The sequence below is a fragment of the Hemiscyllium ocellatum genome, chromosome 19 (genome assembly GCF_020745735.1).
Source record: "Hemiscyllium ocellatum isolate sHemOce1 chromosome 19, sHemOce1.pat.X.cur, whole genome shotgun sequence".
Taxonomy (NCBI): domain Eukaryota; kingdom Metazoa; phylum Chordata; class Chondrichthyes; order Orectolobiformes; family Hemiscylliidae; genus Hemiscyllium; species Hemiscyllium ocellatum.
The window spans coordinates 4,062,028-4,083,837 of NC_083419.1; the positions used below are offsets into that span (position 1 = coordinate 4,062,028).

The 21,810-nt window shown below is 43.4% G+C and overlaps 1 protein-coding gene across 1 annotated transcript in view; it reads left to right on the forward strand.

Moving 5' to 3' along the window:
• Positions 1–21,810, forward strand: part of washc3 (WASH complex subunit 3) — a 46,302-nt gene that overhangs the window by 9,478 nt on the left and 15,014 nt on the right. The window contains exon 4 of the mRNA XM_060839597.1: positions 17,171–17,281. Within this exon, the coding sequence (XP_060695580.1) occupies positions 17,171–17,281 (111 nt within the window). The remainder of the gene's footprint in view (positions 1–17,170; positions 17,282–21,810) is intronic.

Below are 21,810 nucleotides of genomic sequence, written 5' to 3' on the forward strand. Positions count from 1 at the left end.
CCTTTTATCTTGACTGTCTGCCTTCTGCCAGACAGCCAGTCCTCTATCTATGCCAGCACTTTTCCATTAATACCATGGGCTTAGATTTTATTTAGCCTCCTGTGCTAAATGTTGTCAAAGGCCTTCTGGAAATCCAAAAACATCACATCTTCTGACTGTCCTCAGTCTAACTTGCTTGTTATATCCTCAAAGAATTCTAACAGATTTGTCAAACTTGACTTCACTTTGGTGAAGCTGCCTTGACTTTGCCCTATTTTACCATGCAAGGAGAGGGCACAGGGGCTCAATGGTTAAGCACTGCTGTCTCAAAGTGCCAGAGACCCAGGTTCGATTCCAGTCTCGAGCGACTGCCTGTGTGGAGTTTGCACATTCTCTCGTGTCTGTGTGGGTTTCCTCCGGGTGCTCCGGTTTCCTCCTAGAGTCCAAGGATGTGCAGGTTAGGTGAATTGGCCATGCTATTTTGCTCATTGCCTTCAGGGGTATGTAGGTTAGGTACATTAGTCAGGGGTAAAAGGAGAGTAATAGGATAGGGGGGAATGGGTCTGGGTGGGTTACTCTTTTGGAAGGTCAGTGTAGACTTGTTGGGCCAAATGGCCTGTTTCCACACTGCAGGGATTCTATGATTCTGTTCTATGATTCAAAATACTCTATGGTCCCATCCATAATAATGGACCCTAAAATCTTACCAGTGACTGAGGTCAGGCTAACAGGGCTATAGTTTCCTGTCTCCTGCCTCTCTCCCTTCTTACACAGGAGTGTTACGTTACCCACTTTTGAGTACTCTGGGACCCTCACTGACCCCAGTGATTCCTGAAAGAACATCACCAATGCCTCTACAATCCCCTCAGCTATTTCCTTCAGAACTCTGGGGATTCGCCATCTGGTCTGGGGTGACTTATCCACCTTCAAACCTTTCAGCATGCCTCGCACTTTCTCCACACACTACACCCATCTCGCCCATTGACTCTCTCGAAGTTCTGAAATGCTGCTGGTGTCTTCCACTGTGAAGACTGATGGAAAGCACTATTCAGGTCCTGCGTCATTTCTTGGCTCCCCGTTATTACTTAGAGTCATAGAGATGTACAGCATGGAAACAGACCCTTCGGTCCAATCCATCCACGCCAATCAGATATCCCAACCCAATCTAGTCCCACCTGCCAGCTCCTGGCCCATATCCCTCCAAACCCTTCCTATTCATATACCCATCCAAATGCCTCTTAAATGCTGTAATTGTACCAGCCTCCACCACTTCCTCTGGCAGCTCATTCCATACCCGTACCACCCTCTGTGTGAAAAAGTTCCCTCTTAGGTCTCTTTTATATCTTTCCCCTCTCACCCTAAACCTATGCCCTTCAACCTAATTTTCAGGTGTTCCAATGCTCATTCATACCTCTCTCTTACCTTTTAGATATTTTGCAATCTTCTTTTATATTACTAGCTAGCTGACCCTTATATTTCATCTTTTCCCCCTTGTTGCTTTTTAGTTAGCCTGTGTTGGTTTTTAAAGGCTTCCCACTAATGTTCATCTTGTAAGCTTTCTCTTTTTATGCTATCCCTGACTTTCCTGCCATGCAAGCAGACATGTTTGCCCCATCTTCCCCTTAGAATGCTGCTTCTTCCTTAGAATGAATTTCTGCTGGGAATTTCTCTCTATTTACCCCCAGATATTCCTGCTATTGCTACTCTACTGCCCTCCCTGTAAAGCTCCTCTTGCAGTCAACTCTGGCCAACTCCTCTCTCGCGTCTTTTTGGTTTCCTTTACTCAATTGTAATACCATTACATCTGATTCCAGCTTATATCATATTATGGTAACTGCCCCCCCCTAGGTTTCCTTCTCTTTAAGCTCCCTAATCAAATCTATCTCAGTGCATATCACTAAATCCAGAAGTGCCTGTTCTCTAACGGGCTCCACTCCAATCTGCTCAAAAGGAAAATCTTGTAGATGTCCCACAAATTTATTTTCTTTATCAATCCAAATTTCTCAATCCATGTGCATTCTGTGGTGCTCCATGATTATTATAATATTGCCTTCCTTACATGACTTTTTTATTTCCGGATTTATTTTCTTGCCCACATCCTGACTGCCGCTCGGAAGCCCCATCAGGGTCATTTTCCCCTTGCAGTTCCTCAGCTCTACCCACACAGATTCTATGCCTTGCAACTCTATATCACTTCTTTGTATCAATTTAATTTAATTTCTTACTAACAAGACATCGTGACCCCTCTGCCAGTTTGCCAGTCCTTTCGATAGGACGTGTCTTGTTGGATATTTAATTCCCTGCCTTGATCCCCTTGCAGCCACATCTCTGTGATACCCACAACATTGTACTCGCCAATTTCAATCTGTGCTGCAAGCTCATTTACTGTGTTTCATATACTGCGCACATTCAAGTTCAACACTCTCAGGCCTGCATTGACTACCCCCTTCTCATAGTTATCTCCTTATCTGCTGTGCCTGAAGTTAGGTTCCTGACTCCCTTCCACACTTTCTGTCCTCGTACTTGTATGGGAAACTTTAATAACCTCTGCTGAGCCCTGGGACCCCATCCCTTAACTCCAGCCATAATTGTCATATAAATGAATTCATCCCCCCCCATTATTTAGTTTAAAATCCTTTCCACATCCTTTGTTAAGCAATTCACCTGGACTCCCATCCCAGCATGGTTCAAGTGGAAGGAAACAGAAATTGCTGGGAAAAGCTCAGTAGGTTTGAGAGAGAAAACACAGTCACCGTTTCAGGTCCAGTGACTTTTCTTCAAAACTGATTGCAACCATCAAAAGGTTGGTGTGAGGGAGGGGGAAGGTGTAAACAATATTTGCAGATAGAGCCCAAAGAAAGAGAAGAACAGTTGGACTGGCAAGGGGCTGGATAATGGTCACCTTGGGAGAATGGAGCTGCTAATGGGTACAGTAGCTGACAGTGGGTAGTGTGTGGTAGCAGTCCATGGTGTGTGTGGTTTGGGGTAAGGCGTGGGAGAACATGTTCAAGCCGTACAATTATTGAACTCGATGTTGAGCTTAGTAGGATGCACAGTTCCCAAGCAGAAAATGAGGTGCTGTTCTTCCAGCTTGCACTGAGCTTTGCTGGAAACCTGAGACGGAGATGTTGGCTAGGAGGCATAGTGGTGTGTTGAAGTGGCAGGCAACTGGCTGCTCAGGGCGGTTTTTGCAGACAGAACATAGGTGTTCTGCAAAGTGGTCACATGGTCTGTGTTTCATTTCGCCAATGTGGAGGAGGCCACATTATGAGCAGCGAATACGGTAGACTAAATTGAGCGAAGTGCAGGTAAAGCACTACTTCACCTGAAAGATGTGTTTGGGGCCTTGGATTGTGAGCAGGGTGGAAATAAATGGGCAGGTGTTACACCATCTGTGTTTGCAGGGGAACATGCCATGAGGCTGTGGGGAGGTGTTGGAAATGAATGAGGAGTGGACCAATTTACTCTGGAGAGAACAGTCCCTGCAGAAGACTGACGAAAGGAGAGGGGAATATATGTCTGGTTGTGGGCATTCTGCTAGATGTGGCTGAAATTGTGGCTTATGAATGTGGATGCTGGTGGGATGGTAGGTGAGTACAGGAGGGACTGTATTGCTGTTGTAGGAAGGAAGAGAGGGGCTGAGGGCCAAAGTGCGGGCAGTCAGTTGGATCAACTGAGGACCACGTCAGCCATGATGCTGGGGAATCCTCTCTTGAGGAATAAGGTAGACATCTTGGAAGCCCCCTTGTCAAAGTTGGCATCTTCAAAAAGTTGCAATGGAGATGGATGAACTGGGAGAATGGAATAGAGCCTTTCCAGGAAGCAGGGTGTGAGGATGTCTAGTGCAGGTAACTGGGAGTTGGTGGGTTTATAATGAAAATTCGTGGCCAATCTATCCCCAGAAACAGAAACAGTGATATCGAAGAAGGGAAGGGAGGAGTCAGAGATGGACCAGGTGAAGGTGAGAACAGAGTGGAAATTGGAAGCGAAATTGATAAACTTTTCCAATTCCGGATGAGGGAGGGATGCAGCACCGATGATGTCATTGATATAGTGGAGAAAGACTGTGGGTAGCGGCCGGAGTAGGACTAGAAAAAGAATGTTCCACAGAGACGGGCATAACTGTGACCCATGGCCAGCCTCTTGACCTGAAGAAAATGAGAAGAATTAAAAGTTAAGTTGGACAGTGAGGATGAGCTCAGTCAGGCGGAGAAGGGTGGTGTTCGATGGGGGTAATACAGGTCTTTGTTCCAGGAAGGAGTGAGTAATGGAGAGCCCTGAGACCATCCTGATCGGGGAATGACATGTAGAGATTGGATGTGTATGATAAAAAGGAGGTGGCTGGAGCCCACAGACTGGAAATTCTGAAACTGATTTAAAGCATCAGAGAAATCACGGATGTAATCCGGATTCCTGTGCACTAGATTCCCATGTTACCTCCAAATTCCAGAGCTATATATTCACTCAGACTGTCTCATTCTGGATACAATCTCTTCTTCCTCAACATGCGGAACTTACTTGCTTGGATTATGGAGTGTGCGAACAGAGGGAAATCAGGATGATTCCTGTGAAATGCAGCAGAGCCTTCGTTTGTGCCAATGGCTGGTGCACCATCAGTTAAAATGAAAACCAACCAATCTCTTGATTGAAATGGTATGCTCAAGGATGTATCTTTTGAGTTAATTGTAGATATCCCCACCCATGTTCTCTCTTCAAACAGACAATAGTAACATGAGTAAGCCTTTGAGCCTTCTCCACCATGCATTGTATTCAAAGCTGATCATTAAGCAGCAAAAGAACAAGAGGATCCTCTTTAGTTCAGTTTTACTTTAAAACCATGCCCACAAAAACAACTGATCATGACAATGGATTCATCGAATTGCATTGAGAAACATTCGCAGTCCTTCAGGTCCTACTGTAGTTGCTGACAGATGTATTCGGACAAAGATTTCACTCCTCTTGCTACTGTGACAGGTCCTGGATTGTCAGCGGTCTCAGTCATTACTTCTTGAATTACTTCATTATCTGTGAATAATTTCTGTTTTGAAGAAAATGGTAAATGGAAAATAATGCCTCAGTGCTGGTCTAACCTTTTGCTGCTGGTTTAGAAAATATTATTGTTGAGTTTCAAAACAGTCTTTGGTGGGTTATTGTTTTTTTGTCCACAGTATGTGGTTCAAGGGAAGGCTGTCCTTGAATTCACTGTCCATCATTGTCTTGTGTTATCACTTCTAGTGCCTTTGTTTAAACGAGTTTTCATGCCAGTCTTTGATAGTATTCTTATGAAACTCCTTCACTGTTTTTAATTTGTTCTTTCATGAGATGTTGGCATCATTGACAAGGCCAAGACTTGTTCCCCATCCCTAATTGCCCTTGGACCGTGTGACTTCCTAGGCCATTACACACAATAGAATAGAACAGAATCACGATTAAAGGTCAGCCATGTTGCTGTGGGTGTTGAGTCACAGATAAGGCCAGATCAGAAGGTCAAGCAGGAGGCTGGAAGAGCACAGCAAGCCAGGCAGCATCTGGAAGTGGAGAAATCCGACATTTCGGGTACAACCCTTCTTCAGGAATGGGGGTAGGGGGAGTTGCAGATAAAGAAAGAGGGAGAAAGGTTATGGGTGAGGAGAGGGGCGTATTGGTGAGGTGGTGATAGGGGAATCCAGGTGGGAGGTACAATCTGATAGATCGAAAGGAGGAATGATTGGTAGTTGGAAGAAGGAGCTGGTTGGAGGGATGGGAGGGGGTGGTGAGGATGGTTAGGAAGATTATTTGAAATTAGAGAACTTAATGTTGAGTCCTCTGGGCTGTAGGCTGCCCAGGCGGTGGTGTCCCTCCAATAAGGATGGCAGTTTCCCTTCCCTAAAGGACACCAGTGAACCAGGTGGACTTTTACGAGAATCAATGGTAGTTTCATGGTAACATTTCAATTCCAGACTCTCTCCTATAAATTGAATTTAAATTTTGCATTTAAATTTTGAGATTTGAGCCAATGCCTCGAGTAGTCTGAGCTTCATTTAATAGTCCAGTGTGCCAATGCCAATTGTTACTGCTTTCATTTTTTGTTCTTGAAGACCTGCTCCTCCCTAGCATTCAAAAGCAAACATGAACGTATGGAGACGTCATGGCCTAGTGGTATTATCAATTTTCTGCTAGAGACGCAGGTAATGTTCTGGGTACAAATCCCACCAAGGGTCTAATAATTGATTGTTGGAAAAGCCCATCTGGTTTACTAATGATGTTCAGAGAAGGAAACTGCCATCCTTCCCTGGTCTGGCCTACATTTGACACCAGACCCACATCAACGTGGCTGACTCTTAACTGCTGTCTGGATAATTAGGGATGGACAGTAAATGCTGGACCTAGTCAGCAATGCTCTCATCCCATGAATGGATAAAACAAAACAAGGAAGGTCTGTAGCTCAACAGTAATACATCTACCAGTGGGCCAAGAGACATGGGTTCAAGCCCCGCTTGATCCAAACATAGCCTGTGACCTATCTGAACATGTTAAAAATATCTAAAAGTAGGAATTTATTTTAATGTTTCACCTTCCTGCAAGCACATTTATGTTATATTTTCCTCAAAAATGACAAAGACCAATCATTTTTAATATGTGCAGAAATATTGCCATGATAAAATGGCTCTGTTGGAATTTCTTGATGCTTATGTACAATGTTTTAAACAATTCTGAGCTCACAGTGAGCTGAGGACCTTCTGTGTCAGGGCAGGGAGTTGGGGGCCAGGGAACAGGATTTGTGATGAAGATGAAGAAAATTATGATGTTTAACTGAAGGAAATTTTTCATTAGAATACTGGAGAAGCTGTGCGGCATCGGGGATGTTGGAAGGCTTGAAAGAGGCACAAGTTGTTTTCACAGAGGAGAGAGAGAGAGATATAAAAGACATAATGCTGAGTCAGGGCTACGATGTGGAGGTGCCGGTGTTGGACTGGGATGGAGAAAGCCAGAAGTCACATGACAACAGGTTATGATTTCACATCAATTTGTTGGACCGTAACCTGGTGTCATGTGACTTCTGACTGAGTCAGAGCTAGTGCAGAGTGGAACTTTTGTGAAGGGAAATTTGAAGAGGAGAGTATATCGTAGGTCACTGAACACATGGACTCCAACTTAGTAGCAAAAGAAGACTACAAGTTGCTTGCATTTGTTGGAGATGAATGTGGAAAGGGGATTATTGGGAGGAAGGTTTTAAGAAGATGGCTGATTATAAAGAGGAGCGAGGGGAGATTGGCTTTTGCATTGTGGGTGATGCTGGCAAAGTGTGTAGTTTTGGATGACTGAAGAAACACTCAATGGTGCTTATTGTGGCATCGGATGATTTAACCACAATTGTCAGGCACGTTCAAATCCACATGAAGGAGGCAAGGTAAAGGCCATACCTGAAAGAATAATTAGGATGAAAAGGATGAGCGATTTACTAGGGACAAGTTCAGAAAGGAATTCAAGGTGGAAGAGCTTTGAGCAGATGAACTGCTGCAGAAATATTACAACGTATGAAAACGCAGCACCTTAGGGGAGGGTAGCATTCATTGCTCATCCCTCGTTACCCTGGAGCTGATTTCTGCGGTTTATCACATATAGGCCAGACCGGGTGAAGACACCAGATTTTTTTTCCTGAAAGAAAGTTAGTGAATCAGATGGGTTTTTGTGACAATCGATGATACTTATCATGGTTGCTGTTACTTCGACCAGCTTTCTAATACAGCTTTATCAATTGAACTTGAATCAGTAACACTGGAGTATTTATTGTTATCTCTCGCTTACAGTCTAGCAACGTTACCACTACACCACCAACTCCTATACCACCATTTCTGAGGATCAAACACAGAAAGAAATGAGGTTTATTAAAGAATTGAGAGTGATAAACAGCTAGGTTTGCTGAACTGTTGGATTAACAACATCATGAGTGTTTGATATTTTTCTATAATTAGTCTGTATAATATTTTTCATATAATAACATGGATGAAAGATGCATATAAAAGTAAAATACTATCGATACTGGAAATCTGAAATATAAACAGAAAGTGATAGCAAAATTCAGCATGTCTGCCCAAATCTACAGAGAAAGAAACATCGTTATTTTGAGCCTGATATCTTCAGAATTGTTTTGAAGACGTCAGATCAGTTTCAAAACATTAATTCTGTTACTCTCTCCACAGATAGTACCAGACCTTTCTCCAGCATTTTCTGTTTTTATTAAGAATAAAAGTGCATTTTGTAGTACATTTCTGCCAATCTGTTGTGCTGCATAGAGTGATGTTGAAGGTGAGGTAGTGCTAACTTCCTTACCCTGTCTGTGGTCTAGTGTATTAACTGGCAGTCACCACTCATTTACTACAGACTATAAGCCAGACTATTGTCAAAGTTATGAAGTGCCAGTAGAAACATGATGTGGTGTCTTTGGAACAGCTAGTATTGATTTTAAAAGTTGCAGTACCAGTAGTAGTTGCTTCTATCCATCAGTCTCTGTACACTGAGAGGCAACAGCATGCCAGTTTGTATTTTGTAATGATTTAGTTCATGTACAGAATCATAAGCTGTCTGACCTCATACTTTTAACAGTACTTAACATCACTTAGCCTTTAATAATGGGAGAGGCACTCTCTGTATCCTTTCCAAAGGTGTTGTCATAAGTTTTAGTGGGGGCGTGCTTTCTTTGAAATGATGTCAGTGACCTTATTTGTTTTGGAAGGTTTACTAACTGAGGAAAGAGTGTGGCATTTCATCTGTATATGTGGTCATTCACCGTGAAAATACTGGTCTAGCCTCAGTGGGACTGCGTTCTTGGAGGGAGGTGAAGACTCTTGAGAGGGTGCAGAGAAGATTGGCAAGAACGGCTCCACTGATAAGGGACTTCAGTTATGAGGATAGATTGCAGAAGCCGTGCTCCTTGGAGAAGATTAGGTAAAGGTGTTCACAATGATACATGGTCCCGGGAGAGAGAAACTGTTCCCATTTGTGGAAGACCATACCGATTAAAAGTGATTGATAAAATAACCAGTTGTAACAAATGGGCAAGCATATTTTACGCATTATATGGTTAAGTTCTGGAATGCATTTCCTGAAATTGTGATAAAGGCAAACTCAATTGGGAGTTTTAAAAATAAATCAGATAAATGCTTGAACAGAGAAAACTTCAAACATTGTAGAGGAATGGGACTAGCTGAACTGCTCTTGTAGAGAGCCAAGACGGCCCAGACGTGCCCTCTGTACTGTAACCATTCCAATAGTTTTGACAGGCATGTCATTTTATAACAAGTATGAAGATTTTAAGATATGTTTCGGGACTGTCTCTTTAATTTAGGTAAAATAGAGAAACCAAGCAGATCGTATGCCCCGTTCTGAATTTTTCCCAACACCAAACTTGATCCAATGCAAAAGCAGAAATTGTTGGAGAAACTCAGCAGCTCTGGCAGCATCTGGAAAGAAAGAAGCATTAGTGTTTCGAGTTCGGTGACTCTTCATCGGCTGGGAAAAAATGGTATTTATGTCAAAGGTGAGGTTGGGGGCATTGGTGGAGGCGAGTGGTTAGGTGGACCCAGAGACCAGAGAGAGAAAGAGAAAGAGCTATGAACGAGGTGGGGAGGTGGGGGGTGAGGGGTGAGGAAGGAGATTAATGCACAGCAGCCAGGATCAAAGAAAAGTTGCATAAGTGATCATAAGAGCTAAGACAGGTTCCATGGGGAGCAGCAGGTAGAAGCACTGGGGCTCCCTGACAGTCCTGTATGTGGAATTCAGGGAGAGGTAGAAGCAGGTAATGTAGAACTGGGGTTTATGAGCAGGGAGGTTGTCATAGAGAGTTACCCAGATGACTTGAGGTTGGTGACAATAATGGATGCAGTGTCCTATTGTCAGTGGTGGGATTGTGGTCCGAGGGAGATAGGAGGAGGTATCCAAGTGCGGGCGCTCAGCATACCAGACAACAGCACCACCCTTGCTGACCGGCTTGATGACAAAGTCAGGTTGGAATTCCGAGCAATGAGTTCAGTCAGTTCAGAGGAAGTTGGTCGTGTACCCTTTACCCATTAGAACCTATATCACAGCAGGAGTTCTCAATGAACATGTTGAGTTCTGGTAAAAGGCAAGATGAAAGGTCCAGGTGAAGAGAGCGTGTTCGAGGCAGGTGAAGGCACCTGTGAATCAGGGAGAGGATTCCTGTCCAAAGAAATGAGCATGGAAGCAGAGGTGATGGAAGAAGAGTTCAGCATCATGTCGTGACAGAAGATCGAGGTAAGGCACAGAGGGATAAAACGAAGACCTTTGCTGAGTACTGAATGTTTAGCATTTGACAGCAGAAGGTCAGAGGAATAGTAAATACTCAGCAAGTGGAGTTAGGAGGAAGGATAGAGTCGGAGGGGAGGAAGGTTCAGGAAAGTAGTGGGTACATCTGAATTTTTCCAGCTTGAATTCCTTAATGCCTGAAAAGAAGAGAAAAAGTTTCTTGTTAGAATATTAAGTGAGCAGGAGAATGAAGTGAAACTGAGGCAGAACAGCTCTGAGACAGCGTGAGGTGGTGCTGATGGAGTGATGTAGAGTGTACATAATGACACATGACACTGTGCAGTCTCAGGATACGTTGAGCACAGCTGTCTGAGGCACGATGTTAATCATGGTGACTTGGCCCACATTCGTTTAATGGACAAAAGGTACAAGAGGTTTTCACGTGTGAATAATGGCAAGTGATGACTGTGGGTAGGCTGTTAAGTTTACATTCCCCAGAGAATATTAGATTCATAAACATTTGCAGAAGTGGAGATCTAAAGGATGGCAAATTGACATTTAGAACAGAGAACATAGAACAGTACAGCACAGAACAGGCCCTTCAGCCCACGATGTTGTGCCGACCACTGATCCTCATGTGTGCACCCTCACATTTCTGTGACCATATGCATGTCCAGGAGTCTCTTAAATGTCCCCAGTGACCCAGCCTCCACAACTGCTGCTGGCAACGCATTCCATGCTCTCACAACTCTCTGTGTAAAGAACCCGCCTCTGACATCCCCTCTATACTTTCCTCCACCCAGCTTAAAACTATGACCCCTCGTGTTGGTCATTTCTGCCCTGGGAAGTAGTCTCTGGCTATCGACTCTATCAATTATCTTGTATACCTCAATTAGGTCCCCTCTCCTCCTCCTTTTCTCCAATGAAAAAGTCCAAGCTCAGTCAACCTCTCCTCATAAGATAAGCCCTCTAGTCCAGGCAGCATCTTGGTAAACCTCCTCTGAACCCTCTCCAAAGCATCCACATCTTTCTTATAATAGGGCAACCAGAACTGGACGCAGTATTCCAAGTGCGGTCTAACCAAAGTTTTATAGAGCTGCAACAAGATCTCACGACTCTTAAACTCAATCCCCCTGTTAATGAAAGCCAAAGCACCATATGCTTTCTTAACAAACCTGTCCACTTGGGTGGCCATTTTAAGGGATCTATGTATCTGCACCCCAAGATCCCTCTGTTCCTTCACACTGCCAAGAATCCTATCCTTAATCCTGTACTCAGCTTTCAAATTCGACCTTCCAAAATGCATCACCTCGCATTTATCTAGGTTGAACTCCATCTGCCGCCTCTCAGCCCATCTCTGCATCCTGTCAATGTCCCGCTGCAGCCTACAACAGCCCTCTATACTGTCAACGACACCTCCAACCTCTGCAAACTTGCTGACCCATCCTTCAATCCCCTCATCCAAGTCATTAATAAAAGTTACAGACAATAGAGGCCCAAGGACAGAGCCTTGTGGAACACCACTCACCGCAGACTTCCAGGCAGAATATTTTCTTTCTACTACCACTCGCTGTCTTCTGTTGGCCAGCCAATTCTGTATCCTGTTTCTACCTGAATACAAGGCCCATGTGATTCATATTGCGTTGGGGATGGAAAATTAAATTGGCAGGCCGACCAGAAACTCATCAGAAACTTGCAAACTGATTGGGAGACCACTTTGCAGAACATCTCTCATTTGTGTTTGGTCTCCCGAGTGTGTAGAGGGGACCTCTAGTATAAACATTGTAAGCAGTGAATACAGTAGCCTGGATTGGAAGAAGTACATGTGAATTGCTGCTTCATCTGGAAGGTAGGATTGGAGCATGGTGCAGAGATAGCAAGTAAGTGGGCTGTTATTACATTGCCTGCATTTACATGGGAAGGGAACTGGGTGTTAGGACTGGGTGATGAGAAAAAATGTCTCCAAAAGTGCTGTTGTAGAAGATTGCATCATCAGAAAGATTTGATGGAGGAACAGGGAGGATGGAATGGAATCCTTACAGGATGTATGTAGACAGGCAGTATAGTCGAGATAACTAGGAGTCAGTGCACTTACAATAGAGACTAGTAGACAGTCAGTATGCAGAACTAGGGACAGAGATGTCAAAGAAGAGAAGGGAAGTGTCAGGGAAAGATAATGTCAAACTGGAAAGGGTGAAAATTGGCAGCAAAACTTAAGAATTTAAAATTTCTCCAAATTCGAAGTGACAGCAAGACATGGCACACTAATTTATTAGATATGGATGGTTTTATTTTAATTAACAAAATGGCAAGATATTACAACTGGGCTGAAAAAGGATTTTGTAAGTTCTTACTATTCTTGTGAACTGTTTAATTGTTCAGAGTAATGACACTTGAGACTTAAACAGTTTATGATGAAACTCCAGTGGATTCGAGCCGAGACCCATTAATGCTACTTTATGTTGATGGAAAATCTTTACTCATTTAAAAAAAGCCAGCCAACTGTTACTGTTAGTCAAGTTATAAATTTAGATGATCATTGCACACTGGAATATAAAAGCAATATGATTTTATAGTGAAGAGGAAAATCTGCTTTCATTTGGTTGTGTATCTGTCTCCCCTCTTTGACTTACACTTCTCCCCCTTCTCCCACTAGCTCACTGTCACTCTCACTTTCTCTTGAAAGCATCAGATTGCTAAAGTTATAGTATTTACCATCTATTGAAAACTACATGTAACGGCAATGATTTCTGTGACATGAAAAGTTTCAAATACCCAGGAAAAATTTGGAAAAATAAAACAAGCTGGTTCTAGCAGGAAACAAATCTAAGAAAACCTGCAGGCTCCCTCATCAAATTCTTTAATATGGATCTGGAAAACTCTGTCGGGTGTAGAATAATAAGATCATGCGAGGCAAAAGTAACCTGGGAATTTTCAAGAAAAATAGAAATTTAGACATTGCAAGAATTGCAGAACAAACTACAAGCAGAGAGTGGGTAACAGGAACTCTGGTAAATTTTGTTTTAATGAAATGGTTCGATTCCTGATAGGGAAGCTGTTACAGGGCTGTTAGTTCCATAATTGGGGTTAAGGAAACTCATGAGTGGTTTGGAAGAGCAAATTTGACTGATCCCATCTTCTGAGTCTTGACCCCATGTATTTGGACACATTTCAGTTTCATGCTGACACAGTGCAGGACTGTTGTACGTGCCATTTTTGCAGAAGACACAAAACCAAGGGTTCTGTCAGCCCGCACAGTGGTTGCAAAGTATGCTGGGGTAGTATTTGAAAAAGGAAGTATTCCATCAATGGCCTGGTTAATATTTATTCTTCATTAATGTTATTTAATTTAGTTAATTGCTATTGCCGAGAACTTGCTGTGCATTCACATTTCCTACATAGCATCACAGACTGGGCTGTGAAGAACTTTGAGGAATATTTTGGTGTAGTGAAAAGGGCTAGATAAATGTAAGTATTTCTCTATAGATGCAACATATATGACCATTAACAGAAATCGTTGGCGAATCTCAGCAGGTCAGGCAGCACCTCTTGGGGAGCAAGCAGAGTTAACGTTTCAGTCCAGTGACCCTTCTTCAGAACTGAGAGCAGCTAAGAAAAGGTGACATTTATGCTGGTGACGGGGTTTGCACGTGGGGTGGAGTATGCAGATAGGTTGTAACAGAGGCCCAAGACCAGGAAAGAAAGTTAGGCAGACAAAGGGCTGGTTGATAGTAATCTAAGGAAGGAGAAAAGCTGATCGTGGGGATCATGAGTAGGTAAAAATGGGTTGGCTGTGCTATATGCAGCCCACAACATGACAGGGCCTGAGGTGTTAAGGTGGGTAAAGAATGTGGGAGGAGGTGTTCAGGCCCTAAGATTATTGAAATCAATATTGTCCTGAAGGCCTCTAGGTCCCCAAGCCATGGTCTTCACGAGATGCTGTTCTTCCAGCTTGTACTGAGTCTCACCGAAACACTGTAGCAGCCCCGAGACAGAAACGTTGGTCAGGAAACACGGTGGCGTATTGAACTGGCAGGCAGTCGAAAGCTCGGGATCATTTTTGTGGACTGATGGACAGGTGTTCCCTAAAGCGTTTGCTCAGTCTGTATTTCATCTCCCCAGTGTTTTATTTTATTATATACAAATATTTATGGTTCATGGATAGTGAATATTGTAAAACTATCTTCACTGGCTTGGTAGGTTGCCCCAGTGGTAGGAATAAAAGAATGACGAGAGTTAAATTAGGGCCAATCAAGGATAATAGTGGGAAGTTGTGTGTGGAGTCAGAGGAGATAGAGGAAGCACTAATTAAATATTTTTTGACAGTGTTCGCTACAGAAAATGAAAATGTTGGCGAGGAAGATACAGATATGCTTGCATCTACACTAGAAGAGATTGAGGTTCACAAGGAAGAGGTATTAGAAATACTGCAGAGTGTGAAAATAGACAGGTCCCCTGGGCCAGATGGGATCTATCCTAGGATCCTCTGGGAAGCAAGGGAAGAGATCGCCGAGCCTTTGACATTGATCTTCAAATCATCATTGTCTTCAGGAGTAGTGCCTGAGGACTGGAGGATAGCAAATGTGGTTCCCTTGTTCAAAAAGGGTAGTAGAGACAACCCTGGGAATTACAGACCAGTGAGTCTCACTTCAGTTGTTGGTAAATTGTTGGAAAAGGTTATAAGAGAGAGGATTTATAACCATCTAGAAAAGAATAATCTGATCAGAGACAGTCAGCACGGTTTTGTGAAGGGTAGGTCATGCCTAATGAATTTTATTGAGTTATTTGACAAAGTGACCAAACAGGTAGATGAGAGTAAACCGGTTGATGTGGTGTATATGGATTTCAGCAAGATAAGGTTCCCCACAGTAGGCTATTGTACAAAATGCGGAGGAATGGGATTGTGGGAGACATAGCAGTTTGGATCAGCAATTGGCTTACTGAAAGAAAACAAAGGGTTGTAGTTGATGGAACATGTTCATCTTGGTGTCCAGTTACTAGCGGCGTACCGGAAGGGTCAGTGTTGGGTCCACTGCTGTTCATCATTTTTATAAATGACCTGGATGAGGGCTTAGAAGGGTGGGTTAGTAAATTTGCGGATGACACTAAGGTCGATGGAGTTGTGGATAGTGACGAAGGATGTAATAGGTTGCAGAGGGACATAGATAGGATGCAGAGTTGGGCTGAGAGGTGGCAAATGGAGTTTAATGTGGACAAGTGTGAGGTGATCGGAATGCAAAATCCTACCATTAGCCCAGTATTCTTGGGAGTGTAGATGAGCAGAGAGACCTCGGTGTCCATGTACACAGGTCCCTGAAAGTTGCCACCCAGATTGACAGGGTTGTTAAGAAGGCATACAGTGTTTTGGCCTTTATTAATAGAGGGATTGAGTTCTGGAACCAGGAGGTTATGCTGCAGCTGTACAAAGCTCTGGTACGGCCACACTTGGAGTATTGTGTACAGTTCTGGTCACCGCATTATAAGAAGGATGTGGAAGCTTTGGAAAGGGTGCAGAGGAGATTTACTAGGATGTTGCCTGGTATGGTAGGAATGTCTTACGAGGAAAGGCTGAGGGCCTTGAGGCTGTTCTCGTTAAAGAGAAGAAGGTTGAGAGGTGACTTAATAGAGACATATAAGATAATCAGAGGGTTAGATAGGTTGGAGTGAGCCTTTTTCCAAGTATGGGGATGACAAACACAAGGGGACACAACTTTAAAGTGAGGGGGGATAGGTATAAGATAGATGTCAGGGGTAGTTTCTTTACTCAGAGAGTAGTAAGGATATGGAATGCTTTGCCTGATCGGTAGTAGATTCGCCAAGTTTAAGTGCATTTAAGTCATCATTGGACAGGCAAATGAACGTACATGGAATAGTGTAGGTGGGATGGGCTTCAGATTGGTATGACAGGGCGGCGCAACACCGAGGGCCGAAGGGCCTGTACTGCGCTGTAATGTTCTATGTCATAAAGTGAAGTCTTGCACAACTTTTGCCTGATCTATTGCCTGAGTCGTACATTCCCGACTCAGGCGACTGATTGTGTGGAGTTTGCACGTTCTCCCCGTGTCTGCATGGGTTTCCTCCCACAGTCCAAAGATGTGCGGGTCAGGTGAATTGGCTATGCTAAATTGCCCGTAGTGTTAGGTAAAGGGTAAATGTAGGGGTATGGGTGGGTTGCGCTTCGGCGGGTCGGTGTGGACTTGTTGGGCCGAAAGGGCCTGTTTCCACACTGTAAGTAATCTAATCTAATCTAATATAAAGTTATTCGACAGTTTTGCAAGTTGTACTTCTTTCTAGCCAATTAGTAAGTGGCTTGATATTTTTAAGTATCAAGTCATTCAGTTCAAAATAGAATTTAAAATAAAAATAGAGAATGCTGGGGAAACTCCGCACCTGTGATGAGTGAAACAGAGTTCATGATTTGAGTCCAGCATGACCTTTCTTTGGAATTTACTTTTGCTGAGGAATCTGGTCGCGTATTCAAACCCCAGTCTGAGACCCCCAAGCACCAAGTGCTTGTTACATCCACTGCCAGTACTGCCTGAGTGCTGCATTGACAGAGCTGTCAGTCTTTGTGTAAGATGTTTATGGGCGGCACGGTGGCACAGTGGTTAGCACTGCTGCCTCACAGCGCCTGAGACCCGGGTTCAATTCCCGACTCAGGCGACTGACTGTGTGGAGTTTGCACGTTCTCCCTGTGTCTGCGTGGGTTTTCTCCGGGTGCTCCGGTTTCCTCCCACAGTCCAAAGATGTGCAGGTTAGGTGAATTCCACACTGTAAGTAATCTAATCTAAAAAAAAGTAATCTAATCTAAAAAAAATGTTGAAACTAAAACCTTGTTTGACGTCTCAGTTGGGTGCAGCAGGTGGTGAATGCAGATTTATTCAGCCTGTGGATTGCACGTTTTCAGAGTCTTAATCTACTATTTTTATCTTTTTGTGGCTTGTAGCTTTCATCGATACCTGGACTGGAAGATGTAAAAGTAGAGACGAGCAACCAGGATGCAAATGGCCCATCCTCCGTGACAGCATCAAACCAGCATCAGCCAGCCCCTCCTGAGGTAAACATGAGATGAAGAACCAGTGGGAGCTGAGGAGAATTCATATTTTTATGCTGAGAGTTATGGTGGTGGAATATGCTGCACAGAAAATGTAGTGAAGGCCGATTCAGTCATTAACATTCAAAAAAGAATTGAGTGATTATTCAAAAGGGAAGTCTGCTGTGTCATGGGGAAAGTACATGTGAATGACCCAGAGAGATGCAGATCCTTAGAAAATAGGCGACAGGTTTAGATAGAGGATCTGGGTTGGCACAGGCTTGGAGGGCCAGAGGACCTGTTCTTGTGCTGTAATGTTCTTTGATTACTTGCAGCATGTGGACCTTAGTGAGAAACTGCACAAAACCGAACCAATTCTTTTATTTCTCAGTATGATGAGGGCAGCATCTAATTCGAGGTGGTTTTTGGTGGGCCTTCTGTTTGAACTGCTGTTGTTTGTCTGTCTGGGCTACAACCTCTTAAGTATTAGATGAAAATATCCCTGAATTTGGCCCAGTAGTAGTGAAGCAACGACTGATCACGTGTCTCTGTGACTGATGTTCCCCACACATTGCTGTTGCTGTCCTTATCGCCGATGGAGGTCACTGGGTAGGGAATTGGTGTTGAAGTGACCTTGGTAAGTTGCTGTGGTCATTCTGTGAATTGTCCACACACCAGGCTACAACATGCTGAGAGAAGGAGTTGGAATGACATTCTGTGACAGAGCAACTAAACAAACAATTGCTCTCAAGTGAGCAGTGGTACACTGGACCCACTCAGGCCACTAGTGAGTACTCCATTGTGACTTTTCAACAAATTTTAATTGAACTATGTGTTATTGCTAATTGCCCTTGAGAACTTGATGAATATTGTCTCGAACTGCAGAGGTTCGTGGTAAAGGTGCTCCCGTGATGCTACTGTTAGGTAGGAGTTTTACACCCAGGAGTTCGCAGTTTTACACCCAGCAACTTGAGCCTTACAGGTGGTGGAAAATCTTTGCAGAGGTTGGGAAGTGACCCATTTAAGATAACTCAAACTCCAATCTGTCATACAACCATTATGTTAATCCAGTGATGGACAACGTATGGTCAGCAGTGGGTGACTTGATCTTGGAGCTGCCATTGAAGATCGGAGGGGATGGCCTTGATTTATCTTTCCTTCTCAGCGTGGTCATTAACCCAGGACTTGTTCAGCCTTAGTGTTCACTGCTAAATTATCAACCTGGATAAATCCCAGGTCCAGTTATGTCTTGGCATGGACTGCTTCTTGATCAGAGGCATTGCAAGTGGAGTGAAAATCATCAGTTAGCAACCCAGCCTTGTGACAGAGGGACAGCAGGGCATTGCTGAGCCAGTTAAAGGTCATTCTCTGGGAAGCCCCTTTAGCACTATCCTGAGGATCTTGGCTGATTGGCCGCCCAACAATCCTGACCGTGTTACTGCAATCATGACCAACTCCTTTCTGTCAGGTGTAGCTCCACTATTTGTTCTTGCCTCTTATTTTCAAGTTTGTCTGAATTCGATCACGTGGACAAGCCTGTTCTTCTGCTTCTTTGGTGTCTAAATTCTAGATGGTAAATGTGGGACATGTCTGTACCAACCACTTGATATCAAGCAAATTAATGGGAAAATGGATTTGAACTTTGCATGGAACTGTGAGGTTCCTGGGTTTACCAATTGTATTAGTTTCCCGTCAGGAAATTATTTCTCTTCCCTTTTTCAGTATGGAACTTTTTTACATCCACCTTCTTTGTCCTTGTGTATGAGAGTAGCACAGTTTGTCACTGTGCTCCATTTTATGTTAAACCTTTTATGTCTAACTGTGGGAGTGCAATGACCTTGCTGTAAATTCCTATTTCCAACATTTAACCTGAGTACTGTGTATGAGGCTAGGCCACAGCAAGCTGTTTTAATAGTGTTTATCCTGGAAATTGGCTCAAATTCTGAAGCAAAAGTGCAAATAAATTTTAAGATCAGATTTTAAGTGAAAAACAGTTGAACCTGGCCTCTATGTTGGCGGTCTGCTCTTGTGTTAAGGTAAGACGCATTTACAGTAAAACACCAGGAATAAGCTCTTAGAAACTGATTTAAAGACCAGTACAGTCCCAACACGTGCACCCTAATCAAGTAGGCAATAATGTAAGTATTATCAGCAATGCAAAAATGTACATCTCTGCACTGTAAGACTATTAAAACAAAACTCTTAAGGGCATTGAAATAATTTAAACTCTTAGTTTATTTTTAATACCATATTATGCAATTATTGATGTGCTGACCTTTTATAGTGTAATGATGTTTTGGGCCTGTTGCACAATTAGAAGAGGATGACTATAGATAAATATAAATAACATTAGAAATTACATTTGACATTTACATTTAAAATGAAGCAAAGCATGACTTCATGTGGAAAATGTGCTGTATTTGGAGTTCTGAACTGAAGGAAGTCTCACTGGGAATGGTGGACAATGACTGGAATCTGTGGTATTCCCTATTGCTAGATTTGGTAGATGTATCTCATGGAAGAACTTTGAACATTGTTCAAAACGCATCACATTGCTAATCGCCATTCCTGTGATGTCTCATGTGGTTCAGTTACCATTTGCTTATCATGTTGGTCCTGCCATTACTAAATCTTCATTGACACCGTACAGGTTGAAAGGCAACTCTGTAGTTAAAAGGGCGTGTGTGTGCGTGTGTGTGCGTGTGTGTGTGTGCGTGTGTGTGTGTGTGTGTGTGTGTGTGTGTGCGTGCGCAATATTGTGCACTATATTTATCATGTTTTAGGAGAGGTAGTTCTGGGAGGACAATTAGAGTCACAGCTTCTGCAGAACAGCAAAGGCTGTCTGGTTCATTGAGCCTGCACAACCACCTATCTGCTCCACCCTCCTTTCTGACCTATCACCATTACCCCCATCTTCATTTAGCTATCACACTCAGCTACCTTCTCCCTCAGCCCACTCCCCCCCCCCCCCCCCCCCCCCTCCCATTTATCTCACCAACCCCCTCAGCTCACAGCCTCATTCCTGATAAAGGGCTTATGCCCGAAATATTGATTTTCCTGCTCCTTGGATGCTGCCTGACCTGCTGTGCTTTTCCAGCACCACACTCTCAACTCTGATCTTCAGCATCTGCAGTCCTCACTTTCACCTAGTCAGTCATCCATCTATTCTAATCTCATTTCCCAGCACATGGTCCAAACCTTTGAATGCTCATCTAAATACTTCTCAAGTGCCTTGAGGGTTCCTGCCTCTTTTGCTGGCAGAGTATTCAAGATACTCACCGCCATCTGGATGAACATTTTTTTCCTCAACTTCCCCCTAAATCTTAAGATCTTTACCTTAAAAATATGCCCTCTGGTTGTTGACTAAGACGGAAAGTTTCTCCTTACCAATGCTTCTCATTAACTTTGTACACCTCAATCAGATTCTCCTCAGCCTTCTCCATTCCAAAGTAAACTATTCCAGCTATCCAGTCTCTTTTCATAGTGAATCATTCCAGCCAAGGCAAAATCCTGGTGAATTTCCTCTGCACTCCCTCAAGTACAGTTGCATCTTTAGCACACCATACTCCAGCTCTAGTTGCATACAACTCCAGGCCTCAATTGATAAAGGCAAGTATCCTGTATGCCTTCTTAACCACCTTGTCTACCTGTCCTGTTGCCTTCATGGTTCTCTGGCCATCCACACCAAGGTCCCTCAGATCCTCTGTACTTCCTAGAATCCTTGCAATCAATGTATATTCCCTTATTAGTCCTTCCCAAAGTATATCACCTCCACTTTTAAGCACTAATTTCCATTTGCCACTGTTCAGTCCATCCGACTGGCCCATCTATTTGACTTGTAGTCTAAGAATTCTGGATGCAGCATGTTTTCAGAAAACACCCCTCAAAGCTGTCTCCTTTCGCTTTTAAACTGTTGTACAAAGTAACTTGTCCGATAAAATAGTGCAGAAATGCTGGTTCTGAGTTTAAGTTGGTAACCACATACAGAGAGATGTAGAGTACAGATGAGAAAATTCCTGTCTGTGTACTGAGAAATATTGTTTGGTGTTCAAGGCATTTTACTTCAGCAAAATCAGAAAGTTTGGTGAGCTCATGGTTGTATTGTTTTGGAGAATGTTGATTGGCATAATTGTTTTATCTTTCTGACATTTTTGCTTCCAATTTTAGTTTCTTTGTTTGGAGAGGAAGATGGAAGCTCCTCTGTGGTCACTAATCTATTTTTACTCCATATCCAGCAAAGCCTGAGATTTAAAATTCTCATCTTTGCTTTCAGTGTACCTCCAATCTCTGTAACCACCTCCAGTCCCACAACTCTGTAAAATGTCCGTGTTTTTCCACCTCTGCACCTTGCACATCCCCAGTTTCCATCTCTGCTTTCTCTGCAGCTGTGCCTTCAGCTGCCCGGACCCTGAGATCTGCAATTCCCTTCCTAAACCCCTCTTACCTTTCTGCACATCTTCGGCACCTATTTCTTCGACCTAGGTTTCTTATGACTTGAGGTTTTACGTTGCCCGATGTCAAATTTTGTTTGATATTGGTCCTATGAACCATCT